Source organism: Rutidosis leptorrhynchoides, chromosome 4 (genome assembly GCF_046630445.1).
Source record: "Rutidosis leptorrhynchoides isolate AG116_Rl617_1_P2 chromosome 4, CSIRO_AGI_Rlap_v1, whole genome shotgun sequence".
In the NCBI taxonomy this organism is placed as follows: Eukaryota; Viridiplantae; Streptophyta; class Magnoliopsida; order Asterales; family Asteraceae; genus Rutidosis; species Rutidosis leptorrhynchoides.
In genome coordinates, this window is record NC_092336.1 from 55,943,339 (window position 1) to 55,968,751 (window position 25,413).

Consider the following 25,413-nt stretch of genomic DNA (forward strand, 5'->3'; position numbering starts at 1 on the left):
GAACCATCATTTGGCAACTAGCATGAAATATCTCATAAAATTACAAAAATATGAGTAATCATTCATGACTTATTTACATGAAAACAAAATTACATATCCTTTATATCTAATCCATACACCAACGACTAAAAACACCTACAAACACTTTCATTCTTCAATTTTCTTCATCTAATTGATCTCTCTCAAGTTCTATCTTCAAGTTCTAAGTGTTCTTCATAAATTCCAAAAGTTCTAGTTTCATAAAATCAAGAATACTTCCAAGATTGCAAGTTTATGGTCCGCTTCTTCAAAATCCAGACTATTCATAATCGTCAGGTATATGGTCCGCCTGAGATTAACTATATTTGTTTCCGTTTCATCTCGAATCCTCATTTTCTCCTCATCATCTCCTTCTTCTTGCGATGACTCATCGTCCACATCATCGGAATCGTCACTACCCTTTTCTTCATCTTCTGAAGATTCATCACCGAGAATGGTTTTCTTCACATCTTCATAGCGTTTTTCGTTCTTAATGAAATTGGAATCCAACTTGAAAATATCTGAGATACAAATTAACAATAGTTATACTCACGTATTAAAGAACAAACTATTTAAAGCATTATAGGAATTTTTATATACCTAGGGTAATCTCTGGATCGAACTTATCAAGAAGAGAAACTTCGTGGGTTAACTGGTCTTCTGGCTTAACGAGATCCAAATCCGGATGAACAGCCGGATATCCATGTATAATAAAGACAGTAATAAGCAAAATAAATAAATACTGTAAATTAATAAAAATAGAAGTTCAAATATTAGGTAACATGACTACACAATAATAAGATTTTAACCTGGAACTTGGCCTTTCTTAGCGCAAAGAGACCTTCAATCAAAAACTGCACCCTTTTGTCGATTTCTCCATCGTGAAGAATCCCACGAAAACGCTCAAAGATACCTGAATAAGGTTAGGGCAAGAATCTTCAGATAACATCGATTGGAGAATGATATTAAACGATAGAAAGCATGATACTTTATAAGAATTTATAAAGCTAAATAGTCATAAAAGTGAAGCCAGAGCTTTAATGCAAAAGGAATAGGCAACATTTTAGAAACAAAACCCCCCCAACACATTTAAAATGCATATTTCAATACACTAAATTGTTAACTGTGCCTGTTTCACTACATACGTCACTACATTAACGTCATACAGTCCTTAATAGATGTTAATCACATCTAAAACAAAATTATAGTCAACTGAAAAGTAGAATTCAATAAGTTTTACTCACCATGCAAGCCTTTGGGAGACAGATCTTGAAGTATCGAGCCACATTCGGTCACAAAACCAACCGCAACTTCCACACTATCATCAGTTAGATTCTCTAAAAGAGTTGTCAGTATTTCAAGAGCAATTAACTCATAAACTACCTGCTGGTTCACCAAATGGGCGATAAACTTTACAGCAGCTAGCAATTGATGCTGTAAAACACACAGTAATAAACTAATCACGACCAAGTTCCATAATATATGTCGATTACAAAATGGATATGTTACACTGTTACAGATATGTTATATGTACCTTGTCATTTCGCTTATAAGCTCTTTGTAGTTGTAGAATAATCCTTCTCAGCAAAAGGCCTCCCACTCCAGGGAACTTCGTATTCACTGTAGTGACCCGAACTTTTCCATGTTTATAAATATTAATTGAGATTGATATTTACATGATTAAATGTTTCCAACATGTTAAGCAATCAAACTTATTAAGACTTGATTAATTGAAATATGTTTCATATAGACAATTGACCACCCAAGTTGACCGGTGATTCACGAACGTTAAAACTTGTAAAAACTATATGATGACATATATATGGATATATATATAGTTAACATGATATTATGATAAGTAAACATATCATTAAGTATATTAACAATGAACTACATATGTAAAAACAAGACTACTAACTTAATGATTTTTAAACGAGACATATATGTAACGATTATCGTTGTAAAGACATTTAATGTATATATATCATATTAAGAGATATTCATACATGATAATATCATGATAATATAATAATTTAAAATCTCATTTGACATTATAAACATTGGGTTAACAACATTTAACAAGATCGTTAACCTAAAGGTTTCAAAACAACACTTACATGTAACGACTAACGATGACTTAACGACTCAGTTAAAATGTATATACATGTAGTGTTTTAATATGTATTTATACAATTTTGAAAGACTTCAATACACTTATCAAAATACTTCTACTTAACAAAAATGCTTACAATTACATCCTCGTTCAGTTTCATCAACAATTCTACTCGTATGCACCCGTATTCATACTCGTACAATACACAACTTTTAGATGTATGTACTATTGGTATATACACTCCAATGATCAGCTCTTAGCAGCCCATGTGAGTCACCTAACACATGTGGGAACCATCATTTGGAAACTAGCATGAAATATCTCATAAAATTACAAAAATATGAGTAATCATTCATGACTTATTTACATGAAAACAAAATTACATATCCTTTATATCTAATCCATACACCAACGACCAAAAACACCTACAAACACTTTCATTCTTCAATTTTCTTCATCTAATTGATCTCTCTCAAGTTCTATCTTCAAGTTCTAAGTGTTCTTCATATATTCTACAAGTTCTAGTTACATAAAATCAAGAATACTTTCAAGTTTGCTAGCTCACTTCCAATCTTGTAAGGTGATCATCCAACCTCAAGAAATCTTTGCTTCTTACAGTAGGTTATCATTCTAATACAAGGTAATAATCATATTCAAACTTTGGTTCAATTTCTATAACTATAACTATCTTATTTCAAGTGATGATCTTACTTGAACTTGTTTTCGTGTCATGATTCTGCTTCAAGAACTTCGAGCCATCCAAGGATCCGTTGAAGCTAGATCCATTTTTCTATTTTCCAGTAGGTTTATCTAAGGAACTTAAGGTAGTAATGATGTTCATAACATCATTCGATTCATACATATAAAGCTATCTTATTCGAAGGTTTAAACTTGTAATCACTAGAACATAGTTTAGTTAATTCTAAACTTGTTCGCAAACAAAAGTTAATCCTTCTAACTTGACTTTTAAAATCAACTAAACACATGTTCTATATCTATATGATATGCTAACTTAACGATTTAAAACCTGGAGACACGAAAAACACCGTAAAACCGGATTTACGCCGCCGTAGTAACACCGCGGGCTGTTTTGGGTTAGTTAATTAAAAACTATGATAAACTTTGATTTAAAAGTTGTTATTCTGAGAAAATGATTTTTATTATGAACATGAAACTATATCCAAAAATTATGGTTAAACTCAAAGTGGAAGTATGTTTTCTAAAATGGTCATCTAGACGTCGTTCTTTCGACTGAAATGGCTACCTTTACAAAAACGACTTGTAACTTATTTTTCCGACTATAAACCTATACTTTTTCTGTTTAGATTCATAAAATAGAGTTCAATATGAAACCATAGCAATTTGATTCACTCAAAACGGATTTAAAATGAAGAAGTTATGGGTAAAACAAGATTGGATAATTTTTCTCATTTTAGCTACGTGAAAATTGGTAACAAATCTATTCCAACCATAACTTAATCAACTTGTATTGTATATTATGTAATCTTGAGATACCATAGACACGTATACAATGTTTCGACCTATCATGTCGACACATCTATATATATTTCGGAACAACCATAGACACTATATATGTGAATGTTGGAGTTAGCTATACAGGGTTGAGGTTGATTCCAAAATATATATAGTTTGAGTTGTGATCAATACTGAGATACGTATACACTGGGTCGTGGATTGATTCAAGATAATATTTATCAATTTATTTCTGTACATCTAACTGTGGACAACTAGTTGTAGGTTACTAACGAGGACAACTGACTTAATAAACTTAAAACATCAAAATATATTAAAAGTGTTGTAAATATATTTTGAACATACTTTGATATATATGTATATATTGTTATAGGTTCGTGAATCAACCAGTGGCCAAGTCTTACTTTCCGACGAAGTAAAAATCTGTGAAAGTGAGTTATAGTCCCACTTTTAAAATCTAATATTTTTGGGATGAGAATACATGCAGGTTTTATAAATGATTTACAAAATAGACACAAGTACGTGAAACTACATTCTATGGTTGAATTATCGAAATCGAATATGCCTCTTTTTATTAAGTCTGGTAATCTAAGAATTAGGGAACAGACACCCTAATTGACGCGAATCCTAAAGATAGATCTATTGGGCTTAACAAACCCCATCCAAAGTACCGGATGCTTTAGTACTTCGAAATTTATATCATATCCGAAGGGTGTCCCGGAATGATGGGGATATTCTTATATATGCATCTTGTTAATGTCGGTTACCAGGTGTTCACCATATGAATGATTTTTATCTCTATGTATGAGATGTGTATTGAAATATGAAATCTTGTGGTTTATTATTATGATTTGATATATATAGGTTAAACCTATAACTCACCAACATTTTTGTTGACGTTTTAAGCATGTTTATTCTCAGGTGATTATTAAGAGCTTCCGCTGTCGCATACTTAAATAAAGACGAGATTTGGAGTCCATGCTTGTATGATATTGTGTAAAAACTGCATTCAAGAAACTTATTTTGTTGTAACATATTTGTATTGTAAACCATTATGTAATGGTCGTGTGTAAGCAGGATATTTTAGATTATCATTATTTGATAATCTACGTAAAGCTTTTTAAACCTTTATTGATGAAATAAAGGTTATGGTTTGTTTTAAAATGAATGCAGTCTTTGAAAAACGTCTCATATAGAGGTCAAAACCTCGCAACGAAATCAATTAATATGGAACGTTTTTAATCAATAAGAACGGGACATTTCATTCACTACAGCAACGAGCGCTGCAAAAACGTTCGTAAAACCAGGAGAGGCCATTTGTGACTTCATACAAGATCGACAAAATAGTCCTCTTCCTCTGATTAAATTTTCAGCAACCAATTCTGGGATAATGTTCTTGATATTTGTGGAATTGACCTTGTTGACTAACCCATTTATACTCTTCCTTAATGCGTCCCATGTCATCCTTTGATATTCCATGCTGTTTTTATCTTGAACCTCGCTCATCAAACGAGATAACGTAAACGGTGGAATATAAACACCTCCGCTCTTCCCTAAATTAGTCATTCCTTCTTGCATTTCAGCCAACTTTTTGAACCTTGGACCTTCATCTACGTTCTTCCTTTGTCGTTTCATTATTTTTTCAATGTCCCTGCACTCGAATAAGTGAACAACCATATAATTTCAATCAATAAAAAAACTCAATTCATTCATGTACTTTACACTATAACTAAAAGCAAGTCCCAAAAATAGAGCATTGTAAAGCTGTTTATGCTCACAATTCCAAACCCTAACTTCATTATATTACAAATACAGAAAGCATACATTCTTAATCATGAATATATACATATACATATATAAACTTAAACTATATTAATCAATTAAATTTAATCGAAGAAAATATTGAAACAATAATACTAAAATCTTGTAGCTGATCCATAAAAAGGAATAACAAAACCCTAGAATCAGATACATTGTATCAAGTCCCGAAAATAGAGCATTGTAAAGCTGAATATGCTCATAATTCCAAAACCTAACTTCATTATATTAAAAATACAGAAAGCATACATTCTTTATCATGAATTATATACATATACATATACATATACATATAGACAATATTAATCAATTAAAATAAAATCGAATAAAATACTGAAACAATAGTCCTATAACTACAGCAATAACAAAATTATAATGATAAACAGAACCACGATAGAGTTGAGGTTTCGAAAAACTTACCAGCGAAGGGTTGAAATTCAAGCGTGGGGATATATATACGATTTGATTACTGAGCGAAAAAACAATAAAATTAAAGATATTGAGAACGAGGGAATACAGGTATTACGAATTTTTATCCTGTTCTGGTGGTTTCGAGTTTCGACTATCGCGAGATCTGTATGAAGGAATTCGGCCCAATTCCAAAACAATTTGAAGATGAAAGAAGTTTCTAAACCGGCCCAATTCCAAAACAATTTGAAGATAAAAAAGTGGAAGTATCGTTAATTTTTTTGACGGTGTTCTAACTTAAAAGTAACGATACTTCTCTTTTTGATTAACATTTAATAAACAAAATTTAAACGTCAAAATAAATATATATTACCTAAAATAGAAAATTGAGGTAAAAAGATTACCTTTTAATGAAATTTGTCCTAATCTTAAATCCAACTAGTTAATTGAACTTAAATTTTAAAATTGACTTTTTTAAATTCGCTTCCTATATATAATAAAAAATTATTGGTGTCAATTACTGAATAAAAAAAACCCCAAAAGCTCATCGTCTCTCTCTCTCTCTCTCTCTCTCTCTCTCTCTCTCTGAGACTCATTCCAGCTCAAATAAAAGGACTTCATCTTTGAGTTGATCTTGGCGAAGCCAACATTCCAAATCGTTGATGTCACAAAACAGTTATGTTTTTGAGCTTCACCTTTTTTTAAAAGTAAATTACCACGTAACCTGCAAGACGTTCTTTATAAATAAAGTTTCCACATATTCACTTTAATCAGATTAATAGTCCAATATTTTCTTACATAAATTTTGCTAACGTTTGAGATGTCGTTAATACGCTTTAATTAATGTATTATACACACCGGTTACTTATTATTTTTAAAAGGCGGTTATCAAATTGTACAACACATTAATAGATGTTAACAACAACTCTTAAGACTACCGTTAAAAAAAAAATTATTTGTGAAATGATTTATATAAATAGGTCATCTAAAAGCATTTAAATATTAACATCCTTTCACGATAAATATTCTTTCTACAAATTTTCAAAAATATTCATAATAATGTTGAGAATTTAGTTGTTAAATTAAATTAAATAAATCTTGCTAGTGCTTGTTATTGCTGTAAATAAACACCAAAAACAGATTATATACTCACGTGACCTACAAACTCCTACTGTAATAAATAGTCAGGTGACCTGGAAGCATACACATTTTACAACTTCATTTCAAGAATTCATATTATCAGTGAAAGTTGGTTGGGGTCAATTGCCCCCATAAACCTAAACGTTGCTCCGCCACTTAACAAAATACGGTACGCAATATCGTAGCTATTACTCCGCTATTAATTATTATCGTTCTCAATTTCATCCTTTTCGTTTTGTTCGTATTCACTGTACATGCTTCACTTCTGCTACAAAATTAGGGTTTTGAATTTATTTGATTTTTATAATAATTCTGCATCAGGTATAGTTAATTAAAGATTCAATTGTGTCCTTAGTTGATCCGCTAACTGTAAAAACATGAAAAAAGGTAGAAAACATGTTGTGTTGTTGAAAGCTGATAAAAAAGGTAAAATTGTAAGTAAGAAAGCTGAAAGTGAGGATATGGTGGTCGATTTAGGGTTTAATGGTGTTGTGAAACAGAGTTCCGATACTTGCGATCAGGTTATGGAAGATGTAACTTTAGACAAATCTGGGAATGGTCCAGTAGTGGAAGGTTCTAGAAAACCGTCCAACGAGGCGACTAAAGCTGAGGTGGTGGGACCAAATGTAGAGCGAAGAACCCCAAAGTGGTCAAAGTCGTTAATCAGGAAAGAGAGAGATAAATTGAAAAAACTGGTCAAAGTGGGAACAGGTGAAGGTAATGTTGATGAGAGCATTAAATATGAGGAACATGGAAACACGAGGAACAAGAGTTTTCAGTCAATAATCGAGGTTACAATGAATGATGCTCAAAATTCAAAAAGAAGTTCGACTGTGGAGACAGTTAAACGGGCTACAGATTCTGTTAAAGAAGGTACTGATGCAGGTTTGGATTCCACAAAGGTTTTAGACTCTGTGATAAAAGTTGATGAATTGGTTGCAGTGGAGAATTTAGCTGCTAAAGATGAAGCTCACGAGGATGAGAACTCTGAAATTGGCAAAGAAGAAAGATCAGAGTCAACAATAGAAGCTGATACAGATATTGTTCGCAAGATAAATGATGAATTAAAGAAAGAACCTCAAATTATTGAAGAGGAAATTGATGTAGCAGATAAAAAAAAAGAACTTGAAATAGGTTTGACCAAAGAAGTGGCTGATGCAGACCATGTGATAGATGAAACAACTGAAAAAAAAGATGAAGTTTCAGAGTCATTAACTGTGGCCAATGTTGGCTCAGAAGAAGATGATGTGGAGGTTGTTGAAGAAGGTTTAGAAGAAAAAGATGAAGTTCATGAGGTTGTTAATTCAGGAACAGAGGAAATTTTGACAACTGAAAGATCTGAACTTGGCATCACTGAACTTGATGACGTGGCAGCTACTGATGATGATGATGCTGGAATGGACATTGATGAAGTACTCGGTTGGAAAGATGAATTAGATGAGCAAAAAGTGGACCCCACAAATCTCTCAACGATGGACGAGAATGTAGAGGTTGAAGAGAAAGAAATAGATACGTTGGAGGCTAAACAGTTGTACGAAACAGCAGTTTCGTTTCACCAATCACGTTATTTTCTCGCACCAGAAAACGAAGGTGAATTCTCGGTTTTTGATTTAGTTTGGGGTAAAATTAGGAGCTATCCGTGGTGGCCGGGTCAAATATTTGACCCGTCTGATGCATCAGAAAAAGCAATGAAACATCACAAAAAGGATTGCTTTTTAGTAGCATATTTTGGTGACCGAACGTGTGCGTGGAACGAGTCAACTGCCTTGAAACCTTTTCGGTCAACTTTTTCCCAAATAGCAAACCGTACAAATTCGGAAGCTTTTAATAATGCCGTCCACTGTGCTTTACAAGAAGTGTCTAGACGGGTTGAATTAGGGCTTGCATGCTCATGCATTCCTCGTGAAATTTACGAGAACATTAAATGTCAAATTGTAGAAAATGCAGGAATTAAACAAGAATCGAGTAAAAGACAAGGTATAGATAAATCTGCTAGTGTTAACTCATTTGAACCTGATAAACTCGTTGACTATGTGAGACTACTTGCGAAATTCCCGTACGGTGAAAGTGATAAAATGGAGCTCACAATGGCAATAGCTCAACTATCGTCCTATGGTCGTTATAAAAGGTATTGCCAGCTGGCAGAGTTTCAGTTATGTGGTGACATATCGGAAGCTGATCAAGTTATGAACGATGCAACATTTATTGATGATGGTTCTAAAAAACGAAAGGCTCTCGATTCCATTTCTGATGAACCAGTAGAAACGGCTAAACCCTCTTTTAAAGTTGGTGCATGCAGTCAAAAAGTAGAAAGTCAACAGACTGGACCACTTTTAAAGGGTAAACCGGTTGACCAAGTAGTTTCAGATCAAGCTCAGTTGTTATCACAACTTTACTTGGCTGCTCGGGACCCGATTAAAGGACACGACTTTTTGAATACCATCGTCCCGTTTTTCAATTCCCACCGAGCAGCTATTTTGAACAAGATTAGACAAGATTCAGTTAATACTAAAAAGAGAAAAGCATCAAATGAAAATGATCTAGAAGAGTTTGGATTTGATGATTATTGGACGGATAGGATCGTTCAGAACAATCCAAATGAACAACTATCGCAAGAACATCAAAATGGTGACAGAGTACATCAAACTGTAAAACCGACCCGCAGATCGAATAAAAAGCGTTTTTTTAGTAGCAATTATGAAATAGAGGCCAAGGAACAATTGGAGCTTATAGAAAGGAGACGGTTGAATTTGGAAACTGAACTTTTGATGAAGTTTACTGAAGGTATTTATTTCCCTTCAGAAGTTCATCTGAATAAAATTTTTAAACGGTTCGGGCCTTTAATGGAATCAGAAACTAAAGTAGATAGACAAAATGGGCGAGCTCGAGTGGTATTTAAAAAATGTTCAGACGCCGAAGTTGCTCATAATAGCGCTGGAAAGTTCAACATCTTTGGCTCCATTTTAGTAAACTTTGAACTGAATTATACACCGTTGATCTCGTACAAGCCTTGTCCTCTTCCACCGGCTCAAGATACAACAGATGCATGCTAAGTTGTATCTTTTCTGCTGGTAATTTACTGTTTTTAGTTTAATTGATATGATTTCTTGTGTTAATGATGTGCAAATTATGTATAACATGAATTGATTTTAATTTCAGTTGTATTCAAAGAGACATGTTCGTGAACTTGGACTGTAATTGTGCATTAGGCGCTAATCGTATCTAAAAATATCTAATTTTCGAGGAGAGTTATCATGTCTATGTGTTGTTTTTGGCTTGTGAGTAACTGCTACTTTTTCGAAACTTCTCTGATTTTTAGAGTTTTATGTATAAGGTATCTGACAAGTCTGGATCACTAAATGTTGCAGGTAATATGGATTAGTGGTAAGGATGGTTTGAAGCTTCTGGAGCCACAGTTAGCTTTGTACCAATGTAACCCCTGTTGTCTATTGTCCATTTTGAAAGATAAGTAAGAATGCAGGCTTATTTGTTTTCAGTTAAAATAGGTAGCCAAAACTTTTTCTAGATTAGTTCTTAGCATGAGTTATATTTATTACTATTTCGAGTGCAAGTCTGTTACATTTAATGCGATCATTGTTAAATTGTATCATCTGCAAGACTGCAATAGTAGCTTTGTTTGTGTTGGCTTCTAGTCTAGGAAATAAACCTTGAACATAAAAACAATGGCACAGGTCAAAATAGGTAAATACAGTCTGAGTATTAAAGACCATATTATGGAAGTAAGAATCTAATCCTTCAACAAGTTTTTTAGGATTTTGGTCTGTATCGATAAGAGTATCCATTGTTTAGGTATCTTTTTACTTATAAACATCTATAGTCCTATAGATGATACATACTTAATTATACTTGTATTTTGATCTGGATTACTAATACATTCTAAATATCTATACTCAATGCATTACAGATACTAAAATGTTGTGAACAACGTACGCATCAAGAAATAAGGTCGAGTGAAACCGTCTAGTTTGATTTAAAAATATTTGCTCTTTCACAGTTGTGTATCAAATTGGTTTCATCGTAATCATGACGACGACAACAACAACAACAACAACAAAAAAAAAGGACCTTGTAAAGGATGTATATTTCAGACTTCATCTATGTTAAAATGATTCATTCTAAGTCATGGAGATTTGCAGCATAATTTGTACTCTGTGAAACGATAATATATACAATTTGCGTTATTAATTCTATTCAACTTATATGTTTATCTTTTATTGTCCTGTATCTACAATGATAAATTATAATTTGTGAGTAGTAATATTCTATTTATAATTGTCCTGTATCTACAATGATAAATTATAATTTGTGAGTAGTAATATTCTATTTATAATTAGTTAATTACCTCCATTTTGAAAAGTGAAAAAATCCACAGATGCGGGTGATGGATGTACGCGACTCGTGTGTGACATCCCTTATTTGAAAAGTGATACCATGATAAATACGTAGTTCAGGTTTTGGCCTTTAATTCATAAATGAAAATGATAATTAGTACTGGTAAGTTTTACAAACCTCATGTAATGTGTAATGTGTTAAATAAAATAAATTATGAAGATAGTTCATCATTTGCTGTAAAATAGATACAAGCAAGTTTTATACTTGAGGTAATATATTGAACAAAAAAAGTTTCGTCGACAGCAGGGTTCGAACCTGCGCGGGCGAAGCCCAACAGATTTCAAGTCTGTCTCCTTAACCACTCGGACATATCGACTTTATTGATAGTTTACTAGTTTTGAAATATAAGATGTTTCCTGCTATTAGCATATACATCACAAATGAGACTTTATTTAAGTTTGAAAATAATAAATCAGTTACTTTAACAGCATTATCACTTTTACACTATCACTAATGATACGACCATAACAACACCATTAAAACCACTAAAATCACGTATTCGCCATTACAACCCAAGCACAACCACCTCATTAGCAAACTTAATGAAAACCATTGACGCTTCAAATTCGAATACCAACCAGCCGCGACCACCCCTAACACTAATGTTACCATAAAAAGCTAAACAAAGACTCATGACTTCCCTTAATCAACCTTTAACCCAATATAAATTGTAAAATCGAACACACTACCACAAAACCACTTACCAACCCGAACATGGAATCGCCCGTATTACTCTCAAACAACAAGATAACATCCACCGACTAGCCAATAACCGAAACAAAATGTCCAGCGGGAAGACCCGACTCTACTTAATGCCGCCACCAGGGAAAATGAAACATACATCCTTGAACCCTCACGAAATAAGAAAAGTATCAGGAAAAGGGCACAAGTAGTAGAAACAGGCCTAAAACTTAGCGACATATATGGTGGTCCAGCGAAGGCCGAAAATGACAGTGAAGGTTGAAGCTTGAAACTCTTGTGAAACCTACAATAAAAGAGATTATAGAAATGTGAAACGTCTTGAAAACGGGAGAACCAAACCCCTCTATCCTTGAAGACCCGACCAAACTCCTTTTTCGATTGAAGAATTAAATTCTTGCGAGCACAGAAATCGATGGTTGACACACTAGATGCTAACTCTAACTCGATCAAGCCCCAAACCGCCCAAACAAACATCTCACCACTAGATCTACAAACTACCGGAGTAACCACAATAGTCGCCACATGTGAAAGTCGACGAGAAAGAAAAAAGGTTCATCGAGAAACTAAACAAAGTTGGAGAAAAGATCACGATAATAGTTATCGGCGATGTTAATGATTTATAAAACCTTGATTAGATCCCATGAAACCTTAGAGCAAGGGGAGTGGTACCCCGTCTCCACCTCGTCCCACTCAAGGTGACTAAGCCACCCACTCTCCACCCTAGTCACTTGTGCCTTTTTCCCCCTTGTCAGTCGCAATGGCGACGGAAGTATACCCCATTTTTTTTTCTTTTTGCTTTTTTTTTCTAAAGGAATAAATTATTAAATATAATAAAATATTATTTTAACACACTAACTAACACACTAACTGACATAGGTCACCACTCCCCACTTTTTTGACTCAGCAAATCACGTCTGACATGTTATAAACATAAAGGTTAATCACGTTATACCCCTTACCTATTCACCTATATGATTTGGAGTCTAGTCACATATAATATAATATATATAAATACATACATATGACCTTTATTTGAATTTTGAAATTGCATAAGATTAGTACTCATCAATAAACAATGACCCACATGATCTCGAACTTATAAATTCCACTAACATGTAGGTGACCGACCCACTTTGAAATGACTTATCTCAAGGCTACCTTCTGCTTTGTGGATCAAGCTAGATTCAGATATATGTGTTTGTCGTTATAACGCTCCCTTCTCGAATTTTATTATAAGGCTTGTTCCCGAATTATATTTTGGGATTGAAAGAAAACGGGAAAGAAATGTAAATGAAACGGTGTTCTAAAGTTTTTATTTCGGAAGAAAGAAAAGGAAGAAGATTGAGAATTTGATCTAATTTTCTCTGAGAACTCTCACTTCATTTTGAAAGAATTTCATTTCTTTACACTCCATTCCTCTTTTATCTCTTTCATTTAAAAAAAAAAAAAACTCTAAAGGAAAGGAGGGAGAAGAATAAAAAATGTAATTGATAGAGAAGTAAATGAAATCTTTCTAATTCGGAAGAAAAATTGTATGAAAAATTAGATAAATTCTCTCATCCTTTTTTTTTTTCCTTCTTCAAAATAAAGATCTGAATATTCCTTTTCTATCATTTACTTTTTTTTTTCAAAGTTTTAAACACGGTAACAATGTGTAAAATAAAATATACGGAGTAATAAATATATAAAATAATTAAAAAATAAGAAAAATAAATAAAAGATCTTGTTTCCGCAAAACCCTCATTTGACATGCGGCCCTTTCCCGCGAGCTGCCGTAGCGTTGCCCTCACCAGTCATGTTCTACTATATATATACTACTTACGCTCACTATAACGCATTATGATTTTTACTATACAATTCTCTTAAACCCTTAATAATACGCTATTTGCGATCCCTAATTTAATTTCGCCTTATTCCAAATCAAATTTTCCAATCACAATCAAGTTACTGTTCGATTGAATCGTTCAGTTACGTGCATTTGTATTGTTTGTTTGAAACTGAAATCGGCGAGAGAATGGGTGATTTGGTGCTTGAATGCAAGGTAATTGTTCAATCGCTTATAAAATTCTACGATGTTTGTGATTTTTGTATGATCGTTGCTGTTCTAATCACTGTTTTTACTGGTTAATTTTAATTTTGATTATGAATGTTGTGCCCTATTGTTTGTTAACGAGTAATTTATATCTTTCCTAGTTAGTTCAATTACAACACAAACGTGTCACAGTAATTTACATTCAGTGACATGATTTGGTTTTGCCTTACTCTCGGTATTTGTGAATATTTTGAAGCGAATAGGATATTTTGTCTATAATATATTATCCGATGGCGTATCAATATATATTATGAAGTACTGGTATTAATTTTTTTATGGGGCTTCAGGTACTATAAAAGCCTGGCTATGCTTGTAAAAAAACCATGGTTAAATATTTTTGAAAAATTGAAAATGTTTATACATATATATGTACCTCTGTTCATTTGTTATCTATGTTTTCACATGAATACGTGATTCTATACTTCTTGATTCCTATCTTTGCATCATCACCACTTTGTTATTGATTCCTATCTTTACATTATGTGGTACTGTATGCAACTGTGATCCTAATAATCGTGTTTCAAAACATTTAGAGAAAAATGGCACGTTTTAGAGTTCAAGAGCTTAAAGATGTTCTCAGCCAGCTTGGCCTTTCAAAGACCGGGAGAAAGCAGGTATGTTCTGTTTTTGCATAAATACAATTCTCCCAATAGGGAATATGCATCTTGGTATTTGCCTTTTGTGGACATTCGAATTTTTGAATTTGTTTTATACATGTTTTCCTCAAATCTTCATTTGGCTCTGTAATTGGAAGACCAAATGATGAACATGTTTAATGATACTAAGCTAAAACGTTGAGAACTACTACTATTAACGTCACAACCTCATTAATATCCAGTATAATGTAGTTACCTGTTATAAGGATAGTAGACGAGAGAAAGTGAATCTGTGCTTTTTACTAGACATAAATTTCCTTGAAAATGTTTCATAATGTTTATCCGTTTGTATCATATACTCTTTATTCTGCTAAAGTACAATTTTATTTGTATATGAATCATTATTGATGGCCTTTCCCCACATGTATTTGAGTGTATGAATTTCACTTTAATGTTTATCTTTGAATCCTTGATCCTTAATTTGTATAGGAACTGATGGAGCGGATACTGGCATTGTTTTCCGTGGAAGAAGGTAAGCCATTGGCATCACATACCTTTTTTAGGTCTACTGTCTTCAACAAACCATCGAATACATATATGTAATATGTAATCTTTTTCAGTATCCATGTTTTTCTTATGTTGGTTGAGTCGACTACATGTGAATTTTTATATCTAATTCTTTCTCATTAATATAGTTTCCACCTAATCTTGTTTGTAGCATCAGATACACATATTTCACTAAAAAGATTTATTCCGAAGGAAGATGTGGCAATGATAATCGATGAAACTTACAGGTACTTGTTTATTAGTTTACCTTCAGATGGACATGGTGGTAAATCATGTTTTCTTTAATAACCTATGTAATCATTTAAATTGAGTTCACATAACAAATTAATGAAAATAATATATTTTTTTATTTTTAATTCTATGTCATACTGTCATCTAAACTTTCCTCTCATATCACCCATTTTTGCATTTATCTAAATACATGTTGTTTCAGCAAACTACAGATTATAGGGGCAAATGATACAGTAGCTGGTGGTCATAATGTGTTTGACCGTAGCAGGATTACACTGAAAGAGGAGAATGTGGATCAAAAAATTCGTTGTCTATGTGGCAGTCCACTGAAAACAGAATCAATGATTCAGGTTCTTATAAACATTGCATTATTGCTCTTCAAATTCAAGGACAAAATTAATACTTTCTATTTGGAATCATGCCTTTGCTAATGTAGACAGTCTTTGTCTTCAGTGTGTAGATCCACAATGTCATGTTTTGCAGCACATTTCATGTGTCAAAATCCCAATGAAGTACACTGAGGAAGCTCTTCCTGCATCTTCTCAACATTATTGTGAAACTTGTCGAATCGATCGCTGTGACCCGTATGTATTGTTTGTCCACTTATTTATCTGAAGCGTATGGTGATATTATTATTTATGTTATTTATGGAAGATTTAACTTCATTAATGCACCTTAAGTGGCGCCCTCATGGCACAAGTTAGATCATCCTATATACTCGTATATACGCATATATGTATGTATGTTTGTTTATGCTATGAAGTTCTGGTATTCATTCAGACCTTTTTAGTATGAAGTCCTAGTAAAATATAATTCTATATATATAATTGTATATATTATGAAGTTCTGATAAAAGAAGCATGCAAATTTTATATAATTGTAATTGTTCTATTTATATTGAAGTCCTGGTATAATAATGACATCTCTGTATAGGGTTTCCTTCAGACCTATTCTAGTATGAATGAACTCTTCTTGAACATGTTAATATTTTATCATATATTAAATGGCAGGATTCACTTTTTCAATCTTTCTTATAATTAAGATTAGTTCATTATACAAAATAATCCCTAAGTTTCAAATCTCTTCATTCGAATGTGTATCTTTTGTGGAATTTAGGCGAAAATCCTTTAAACTTTTGACGATAGATGTAGAGGTATGTATGAAGAGGGGTTTCTTAATAGACTTATTTGGTGAAGTGATTGGTTTGACCTAATTTCTTTTTCATTACCTTTCAATAGTTGCCTATTTATTTATTTATTTTAAATATGCAAGTGCTAGCTCTGCAGTTTCTTTATTGCTTTTTTATGTTAAGGTGGACCAGCTGATGTGGTTTTTATTTTGCAACTTAATTTGGTCAGTTTTTGGAAGACTCTGTCATACCCTCTATCTCCAGTAAAGCTCAATCGTGGGTCAAGTATCACGGATGATGGGTAAGTTGAATGGTTTTGATCTTCATTATGTAACTACTAATCACGTTTTCATTCATCTAACTTACGTTTATAATATATATAATGCTAAAATCTTATCTCGTGTGTGTGGTACTTGCAATGATAACTTGATTATATGATATTTCCTCAACACCACGCTACATTATGCAAGTTGTTTTCTATTATACTATAGTTATTGTTATAGTTATAGTTATGCTTGATTTTATATTTTAAACATAAAGTTTGAATTTTTACACCATACTACTGTAATTTCAAATTTGTGTTTCTTAGTTTACAGCCAATACAAACTGTGGAAACAAGCTTTCAAATTACCAAACCAATTGTAAATATGCTGGAGAATGCAGGATACGGTGTACAGGTGGGGTGTTATTTTATTACCATTTAAAAATTAAGGTTTACTTATTGGTTGGATGGATCGTTTTTAGTTTTTATTCCTTCTCTCGAGCAGGCGTGGTGCATTCTTCTTAATGATAACGTTCCATTCAGGATGCATTGGCCACAATATCCAGATCTAAAAGTTAATGGTATGTTATCTTTGTCATTATCGACTAAACTTTTCTCGATTCTTGTCTTCTTGGTCGAGTTTCATGATGACAATGTCACATAATTTTTTTATGATTACTTTATTCAAACCCTAAATGCAATACATTAACATACACCTTTAGGACTGTATGAAGTATGAACTTTAGTTTCTATATATTAACTTTCTATGAAACCAATTATTTTCCAGGCATCCCTGTTAAAACAATTGATAGACCGGTATCGAAGATGCTTGGAGCTAATGGTCGTGATGATGGTCCATCAGTACGTTATCTTATTCTGAACTTAATTTTGGATGAAAATTAAAATCTGCGCTGTTTTTCTACTCTAGAAGACAAATTCTCACCTCATTTTTGATCTATTTATTCCGAAGCTCTTCTTGGATCCTCGACTTCCTTAAAATTCCATATAAGAAATTATCTGTAAACAGGAATATCTGGAACTCGAGGAAACTTATAACTCCATACGGAGTTCATATCAATGACTTAGTTTTATAAATCACTGCATGTAAATTTTTTTTTTTCATTTCAGATCTCAATGTATCTAGTGGATGGAATTAACAAGGTCTCTTTATGTGGTTCTGATGCTCGAACTTTTTGTTTGGGTGTCAGGCTAGTGAGACAACGGACCTTTCAACAGGTACATTCATTTCTTCTGATGTCAGTTCATATTGTTCTTTGTTGAAAACCGTGGAATTACATAATTGAAACCTTACTTTATAATTTTTTTTAATATCCTAATGTCCATATATCTCACCCTGTTAGTGTTTTTTTTCACTTGCTTTCTAGGTTATCAGCATGATCCCTAGTGAAAAGGAAGGTGAATCTTTTAATGAAGCTGTTGCTCGTGTTTGTCGTTGCATTGGTGGTGGAGTAGTTGCTGCTAATGATGATAGTGACAGTGATTTGGAAGTTATTGCTGATAATGTCACAATTAATCTCCGTTGCCCTGTAAGTTTCCTGATTTTGATGATAGTTTTTGCACTTACGCATAACGATATGTGTATTGAAGTAATCTCTTCATATTTATAGTTTTTTTTTTTAAATCATTTTTTTATATATTACCATATGTTTATAGCTTTCATCATTATCTTGTTTTAGTGCTGTTAGTATACTGATAAAACCAAGAAGTAATTGATGTAAGTTGAATGTGTGTGGTTTATAATATTATTGTCTTGTTTATAACAATGATAGATGAGCGGGCGTAGAATGAACACTGCTGCTAGATTTAGACGATGCATTCACCTGGGATGTTTTGATCTCGATACTTTTGTTCAAATCAACCAAAGATCTAAAAAGGTAAAGTACTATACATTCCTTGAATGGTTGACTCTCGTATTTTTACAACTCATTTTCCTTGCATTTGCGTAAGATTTTTTTTACTTTACTAATGCAGTGGCAATGCCCAATTTGTCTAAAGAATTATGCGCTTGAGGATATTATTATTGATCCCTATTTAAATCGTATTGTGAAGATGGTATTTGCATTCTTCTTTATATATTTCTGAATGTTTTTATTTTAAAGTTGAATCCACCTGACTCTCTTATGTATTTATTAATTAATAATTAATTACTCGTTGAAAGATGCAATCATGTGATGAAGATGTTACTGAGATCGAAGTGAAGTTTAACGGTTCATGGCGAGCCAAAATTGGACATCCGTTTAAGGATCTTGAACGATGGCATCTTTCAGATGGATCATTATCTGTTTCAGAAGCTCTGGATGATTCAAATTGGGAAGTTTCTGGTGTAGAAAGTGCAAATGGCAACGCGAATCAATCAGAAGAATATATTACCAACAACAACAACAACAACCAGGAAGTTATATTAATGAGTAGTGGCTCTTCAGAAAACATGAATGAAGATGAGTTACAAAGTATCAATCATCATAATATGATGGATTATAAGCCGCCATACAGCCATAAGCAGTCATCTGGAATCACCAACAAAAGTTGTTCCTCATCAGTGGCTAATCCTAGTGTCATTGTTATAAGTGATTCGGAAGATGAGGATTGCGATACCGTTTCTGTGACAGGCGTCTCAATAATTGGACCACCTAATACTAGTTTTCGCCCGCTCACTGCTAATCATGAAATTCCAGCTGGTACGCATTTATTTAGGCCTCTTTAAACATCATCAACAACAACAACAACAACAATACCCAATCCCACAGAAGTAGGGTATGGGGAAGGTAGGGTGTAGACAATCATTCCTCGTACCCTAGATTAGAAGGAAGTCACTACTCCACCCTCGGGTATAGAACCCGCGACTAGATCAGGTCTTCCTAACTAGATCAGGTCTTCCCTCCCTCTACTCTAGAAGCAAAAGAGATTGCTTCCTAAAGGACCTCCGGCCAGAAATGCTCATACAAACAAAAAGTGAGGGCAAATGATACGTACCTGTAAGAGTTAAGTGCGCCTAGGAAGATGCAACCATACAAAGTAGCCATAAAAAGAGGACACATATAGCAAGTAAAGCATAACAATAGGACAAATAGCATGGATGATATAGTGCGCAGAGCCATGTAATTTTAAACATCATGACCTAAAAAAATAAAAAAATAAAAAAAAAACCTAATTTGGATTGCAGCCTTTGTTGATAGCATCTTTTAAGACTGGTAATGGGCATACAATCGATATTGTTCAAAGTTTGACGGTTTCTTTGGATGGAAACAACCTAAAATTAGGAATTTAGACCCAAGGTAGTTACTTATTTATGCAAATAACCCTATAGTAATGCAATATGCAATCATAAAATTCTTCTTTTGGGGTAGTCCCACTAAGTTTCACGTGTAGAATGCATCTGTGCAGTAAAAATTTACACGTCCCACGACTTAAGCTACGCTGGTCAGGATCCTTTCGAACGCATTGAAATATTTTAAACATATGGGCCAGTGTCATAGTGGTAAATGAAAGAAACCATAAGTTTTTTTGTGGCTTTAAGCCCTTTGGTTCTTTTAATTCTTGCTGAACATAAACTGCTTTTAATTTTTTTTTTTTTTAATTTTTTTTTTTTTTTTCAATGTGTAGTATATATTTTTTTTACCACCACTTATATATTTATGTCTATATATTATATAGCTTCAATATATATTATGTATAAGTGTATATGCCTCTGTATCTATATGTTTTTATTCAGGTTATATATAGGTTCTATGTATATGTTTGTATCCGTATATGTATGAATGTATGTATCTAAGTGCATGTATCTAAGTTTATATTTGTATGCTTGTACCTGTACCTAGGTATATATACCTATGAATGGCTCTATATGTATACATGTTTAGGTATAGTTATTTATACATGCTTATGTGTGGGTGGGAAAATGGGTTGGGTGGCTGTGTATTTTGATTGTTTGCATGTCTACTTGGTTTTACATATTTTTGCGCATTATATTATCCATGCTTTTTGTCCTACTGTTGTGCATGACTGCTATATGTGTTTTCTTTTATGGATACTTTGTATGGTTGCTATTTCTGCACATAACTCTTACAGGTACGTATGCCCGCACTATTCCGTTTGGAGGAGCATTCATGGCCGGAGGTCCTTTAGGAAGCGATCTCTTGGCTCTTCGAGAAGAGGGAGGGACGATCTTATCTAGCCACGGGTTCTATACCCGCGGGTGGAGTAGGGACTTTCTTCTAATCTAGGGTTCGAGGAATGATTGTTTACACCCCACCTCCCCCATACCCTACATTCGTGGGATTGGGTATTGTTGTTGTTGTTGCTCTTGTTTTATTTTAAAGTGGTAACCCGTCTCTCCTATTGAGGCGCGATAAACCCATACTAGATAGTACGTCAAGCATAGTAATCCCTACTTTAAAATCTGTATTTATAGTGCTATCTAATTATGCGATTGTTGTTGTCCTGTGCGGGATTAACATCAGGGTGTTGCAGTGACTAAACTTCACTTAAAATAGGAACGTCTTTCAGATAATCAATATGAATTTGATTACTGTCTTGCAGCTTCACCCCATCCTAACGAGGAAGCTGAATCTAGTCAGACGGGTAATGGCAAACAGTTTGCTCTCCCATTCAGATTCCCTCGTCAGCCGAGGACAGTAAGGAAGCATCATGGAACAAAGGTTATCAAGTGACTAAATTGGTACGAGTGTTAACCTTTTTAAATTAGGTTGTTGTATTTATTTATGTACCATTCAAAATAAGCAATTTTATACACAACAACAACAATATCCAATTCCACCAATCTAACTATTTTAGATAAGCAATTTCTTAAATATATGGACTATAAGGTTATATAAGCAACAAGCCACGGCCAACGCTATTACTTGACTACCATGTTGCTTAATTCGCTGAGGAATTTTAATCGAACTCCCACCAAAGAATTTGTTGCAAATGAGGCGTGATATAGATTCCCTCTAGGTTTAGATTATGGGCAGTCTTAACTTATACACTCAACAGTTTGTAGAAGCCTTCTAATATTTTACACATCTCCATTTCTATATTATAATCAAATATTATAAAGGTTCTCTTAGAGAAACTGCATTTACATCCTACAACATTTCATGGCTGAGGTTTGACTTATTTTTTTTTTTGTAGTGATCTACTATTTGTGCTCCTTTATCATTTCTTTTAAAGCTTCTATCTGATGATGTTTGAAGGTCATTAACCTTTAAATTATCAACTTGATTTCATGTTGCGTTCTGTTTTCTATAAATGGGTTTGCGTTCATCTAATTATGTTCCATTTGCAGGTGTCTCCTGTTCAAGTAAATGCGGTGCAATGTAATTTTAGTCGAGCTGCAGTGTCTGGAGGATATGATAGCATGTTATACATGGATTACAATATGTATAGATTTGCCTTTTTTTTTTGTGTACATCGAAGATGCCCTTCTTGAACAAATTTTTTTTATTTTATTCTTATGATCGCGTGGGTGGTTTGGTCCTGGGTGATCTCAAACTGTTATTCAGAAAGAAAAAAAAAAAAAAAAAAAAAAAAAAAAAAAAAAAAAAAAAAAAAGATCAAATATATTGTACATTGAGTTTAGTCTACCTTGCTGGCTTATTATTTTTGATTGGCTGCTTGCATGCATGCACATTTACATCACTTCCCTTGATGTTCTTCAGGGGTCTCCATTAGGTTTTTTAGAGGTTTTATGTTTTTATTTCCATCCTTAAATTCAATTCAATAAATTATTATTTAACAGTATGGGAGGGAACAGAGGGTAGTTTCGGATCTGTGGGCTGGAATTGAGTGTGGTGTTAGGGTTAGGAATGTGAAATATTTGTATGATGACGGAAAATATGAGGAGGTAGGGGGTGAGATTAGTTGTTAAAATGGCACAAATATAAAAAAAATGATTTTACCCTCACGTACATAGTACATAGCATGTGAGGGGATTAAGTAACAAAGTTGTTCACACAAGATCTGTAAAATAACTTTATTTGCTACTCCGTAGTTAATATTTTGAAATTCGTATCTACGTTAAATATGTCATAATTTGTACATTCACATAGAAAACCACTCGTGCATATTATAATTGATTGTTTGCATTGGAACACTTTATTTGCTAGTTCATAGATATTTTTCAAAAGCTTAGGATTACTTTGTATCTGTGATGATCCATGCACCACTAATATTATTCGTACATTACTAAACATGCATTATACTCCATAATGTTTTACTGTACAATTGACATGAATACAGACATGAATACAGCTGTCACAACAACAACTAATACTTGCTTATACGCTCAATCAACAGACAATCTTAAGTGGTTATGACACAAGAGACTCTTACATTTCAACTTTAAAGATCTTCATAAACTTTAAAGAAGAAGTTTAGTCTGAGATCCTCTAAAGAATTTTTGATAGTGTACGGATCAATGCCTAAATTGTACATCAAAACAAGAACTTTTTTCTCTCAAGCAAGCGTAACACATATGTTTAAAGTTAATATTAAATCAGAATCTGATTTTAAAGATTACTCTTATATTGTATAATGTGTTTAATGATACCGCAACCCGCATGCGCACCTAATATGCATGCGAGCGCTTAATAGTGTGCGTATGCGTGTGCTTGTGTGCGCTATGCGGTATGCGGATTGTATCTGATTCCTTTGTTCCCGGTACGGCGGTTGCTTAGCTGTCAAGTAAATATCTTTTCCATAATTATATCCGTGATTCGGGGGAGGCAGTTATGGATGAGATTAACGTGATCTGGGACGGTTCTAGAATTAGGGTTTGCCTATAAATACAAACCCTAATCATCATTTACCGGACACAGCACATTACGTAACCATCGCATACGATACACATTACGCAAAACAGCATCATTCAGCATCTTTTCAAGGTTAACAGGTTAGTCTTTTGTAAGCTAGTACCTACGACCTTATTTGGGGCTTCCGATCAGCGACCGCTATCGAAGGTGGACTTAATCACTTGGCCACCCCGCCGACATCATCATGTCGGCCAGGGTTATTCACGGTAGCCGGACCGGAGAGCCACGTTCTAAGATCCTTAAACCCCTCTTTACGTATTGAGCAGGCATATTAAACCCCTCGGTTAAAATATGCATGATCAAGTGGTGCTTTCATTGAGAGTCGAATTAATTCAAGACTGTTTAATTGCTTTTTCTTTTAAGGTTTTGAATTGTATGACTCGTTATTTACAAAATTTTTGAATTTTTTCTTTAACAGTATCATGACTTCCGAGGAATCATCGGAACATACCCAAACAGATGTTCAGAACGCACCGTCTGGTAGTCAACATACACCGGTTATGACTACGGAGGCCGCTACTCAGGCGGGATACACGATTTACCCTCCACCTATATCCGGCGAACCCTTTCAGAGGTACAAGCCGATATATTCAGACGGGGTCACACCGCCAAGAGCAAACTCACCAGTCACAACCACGCGGCTGGACTTTTCGTCGGTGGATCCAAGGGTCATCTTTGCAGGCGTTGGCGGTGGAACAACGGGGCCGCATGTGGTTTGCTGCGGCCAGGTACCTATTTACAGTACCACTGTTTCAATACCTCTGCATACGCAGAGCATTCAGCAGAATTCGTCATTTACACCGTTGCAACCTTGGCAACCACCGCGCCCAGTTTCACAATTTTTAACTCCTGCGGATGCGCAGGCGTTACTTAATAGTTGGGGATTTGGGGTCATCCCAGATGCGAACTCTCATTGGGCGCCGATAACAGCGCAGCAGCAAAGCACAGCGCATACAGTTGGGCTTTTAAGTGTGTATCCTCAAGTTTCGCAGATATCTGCGCCACAGGTTTCGCTTCCTTTACAGCCACCTGTGTACTCTGCGTCTTCAAGTTATCCCTCTTTTCCAGCGCAGCAGCCTTGGTCATATCCGCGGACGCAGGGTCAACCTTGGCAAAATGTTCAAGGGCAGGCAAATCTTGCAAGTCAATTCATGCAGGCCGCACCTCCCGATATGGTTCACTTATTTTCACAACCTGACTTTGTTCAGGACATGATGAAGCGTTTCTTTGCAAATTTGAAAGGGGATCCTGTTAAACCACCCTTCGAGCTACCGACTACCTTTGACAAGTTTCCTCCGCATATATCCGCGTACCCGTTTCCATCAGCACCAAAGATACCTAGCACGTTGGGTACTTACAATGGCCTGACCGATCCAGATGATTTTTTACAGCGCTTCGAAGGCGCAATGCGCACTCAAGGCTGGGTGGATCCGGTTGCGTGTCAGATATTTCATATGACACTACAGGGTATTGCTCGTGAGTGGTTTAATAAGTTGCCGGCGGGTAGTATTGCCGGGTTTATGGATCTGCGGACGAAGTTTTTACTGCAATATCAGAATCAGAGACCACGCAAGCGCACTCACATTGAATGCCATGA

The 25,413-nt window shown here is 34.3% G+C and overlaps 3 protein-coding genes and 1 non-coding gene across 5 annotated transcripts; 2 read left to right on the forward strand and 2 right to left on the reverse strand.

Annotated features, from left to right (window-relative positions):
• Window positions 1-237: 237 nt before the first annotated feature.
• Window positions 238-5,934, reverse strand: LOC139840645 (uncharacterized). Its single transcript, XM_071830899.1, has 7 exons — window positions 5,864-5,934; window positions 4,879-5,276; window positions 1,553-1,638; window positions 1,263-1,452; window positions 828-931; window positions 619-721; window positions 238-539 (listed from the first exon to the last, which is right to left on the reverse strand). The coding sequence occupies exons 2-7, from the start codon at window positions 5,258-5,260 to the stop codon at window positions 238-240; spliced, it is 1,167 nt and encodes a 388-aa protein (XP_071687000.1). The 5' UTR covers window positions 5,261-5,276; window positions 5,864-5,934.
• A 1,139-nt stretch (window positions 5,935-7,073) lies between these two features.
• On the forward strand, window positions 7,074-10,744 carry LOC139839573 (uncharacterized). The gene is made up of 4 exons (XM_071829668.1): window positions 7,074-7,160; window positions 7,313-10,062; window positions 10,151-10,269; window positions 10,360-10,744. Exon 2 carries the CDS (start codon window positions 7,369-7,371, stop codon window positions 10,042-10,044), a length of 2,676 nt encoding a protein of 891 aa, XP_071685769.1. The 5' UTR covers window positions 7,074-7,160; window positions 7,313-7,368; the 3' UTR covers window positions 10,045-10,062; window positions 10,151-10,269; window positions 10,360-10,744.
• Window positions 10,745-11,638: 894 nt separating this feature from the next.
• TRNAS-UGA (transfer RNA serine (anticodon UGA)) lies at window positions 11,639-11,720 on the reverse strand. The gene has a single exon. It is a non-coding gene; the product is annotated as a tRNA-Ser (tRNA).
• A 2,040-nt stretch (window positions 11,721-13,760) lies between these two features.
• LOC139839574 (E3 SUMO-protein ligase SIZ1-like) lies at window positions 13,761-22,481 on the forward strand. 2 transcript variants are annotated; one of them, XR_011756985.1, is made up of 18 exons: window positions 13,761-14,147; window positions 14,732-14,812; window positions 15,284-15,326; window positions 15,513-15,588; window positions 15,795-15,942; window positions 16,046-16,176; window positions 16,951-17,022; window positions 17,311-17,398; window positions 17,489-17,564; window positions 17,771-17,844; window positions 18,112-18,219; window positions 18,369-18,530; window positions 18,774-18,878; window positions 18,976-19,056; window positions 19,163-19,682; window positions 21,544-21,682; window positions 22,138-22,199; window positions 22,292-22,481. XR_011756985.1 is itself a non-coding variant. In XM_071829669.1 (17 exons), exons 1-16 carry the CDS (start codon window positions 14,121-14,123, stop codon window positions 21,672-21,674), a joined length of 1,923 nt encoding a protein of 640 aa, XP_071685770.1. In that variant the 5' UTR covers window positions 13,762-14,120; the 3' UTR covers window positions 21,675-21,682; window positions 22,292-22,481. The 2 variants fall into 2 exon arrangements, 1 of the variants encoding a protein (XP_071685770.1); XM_071829669.1 differs by lacking the exon at window positions 22,138-22,199 and having other exon boundaries at window positions 13,762-14,147.
• Window positions 22,482-25,413: the final 2,932 nt, after the last annotated feature.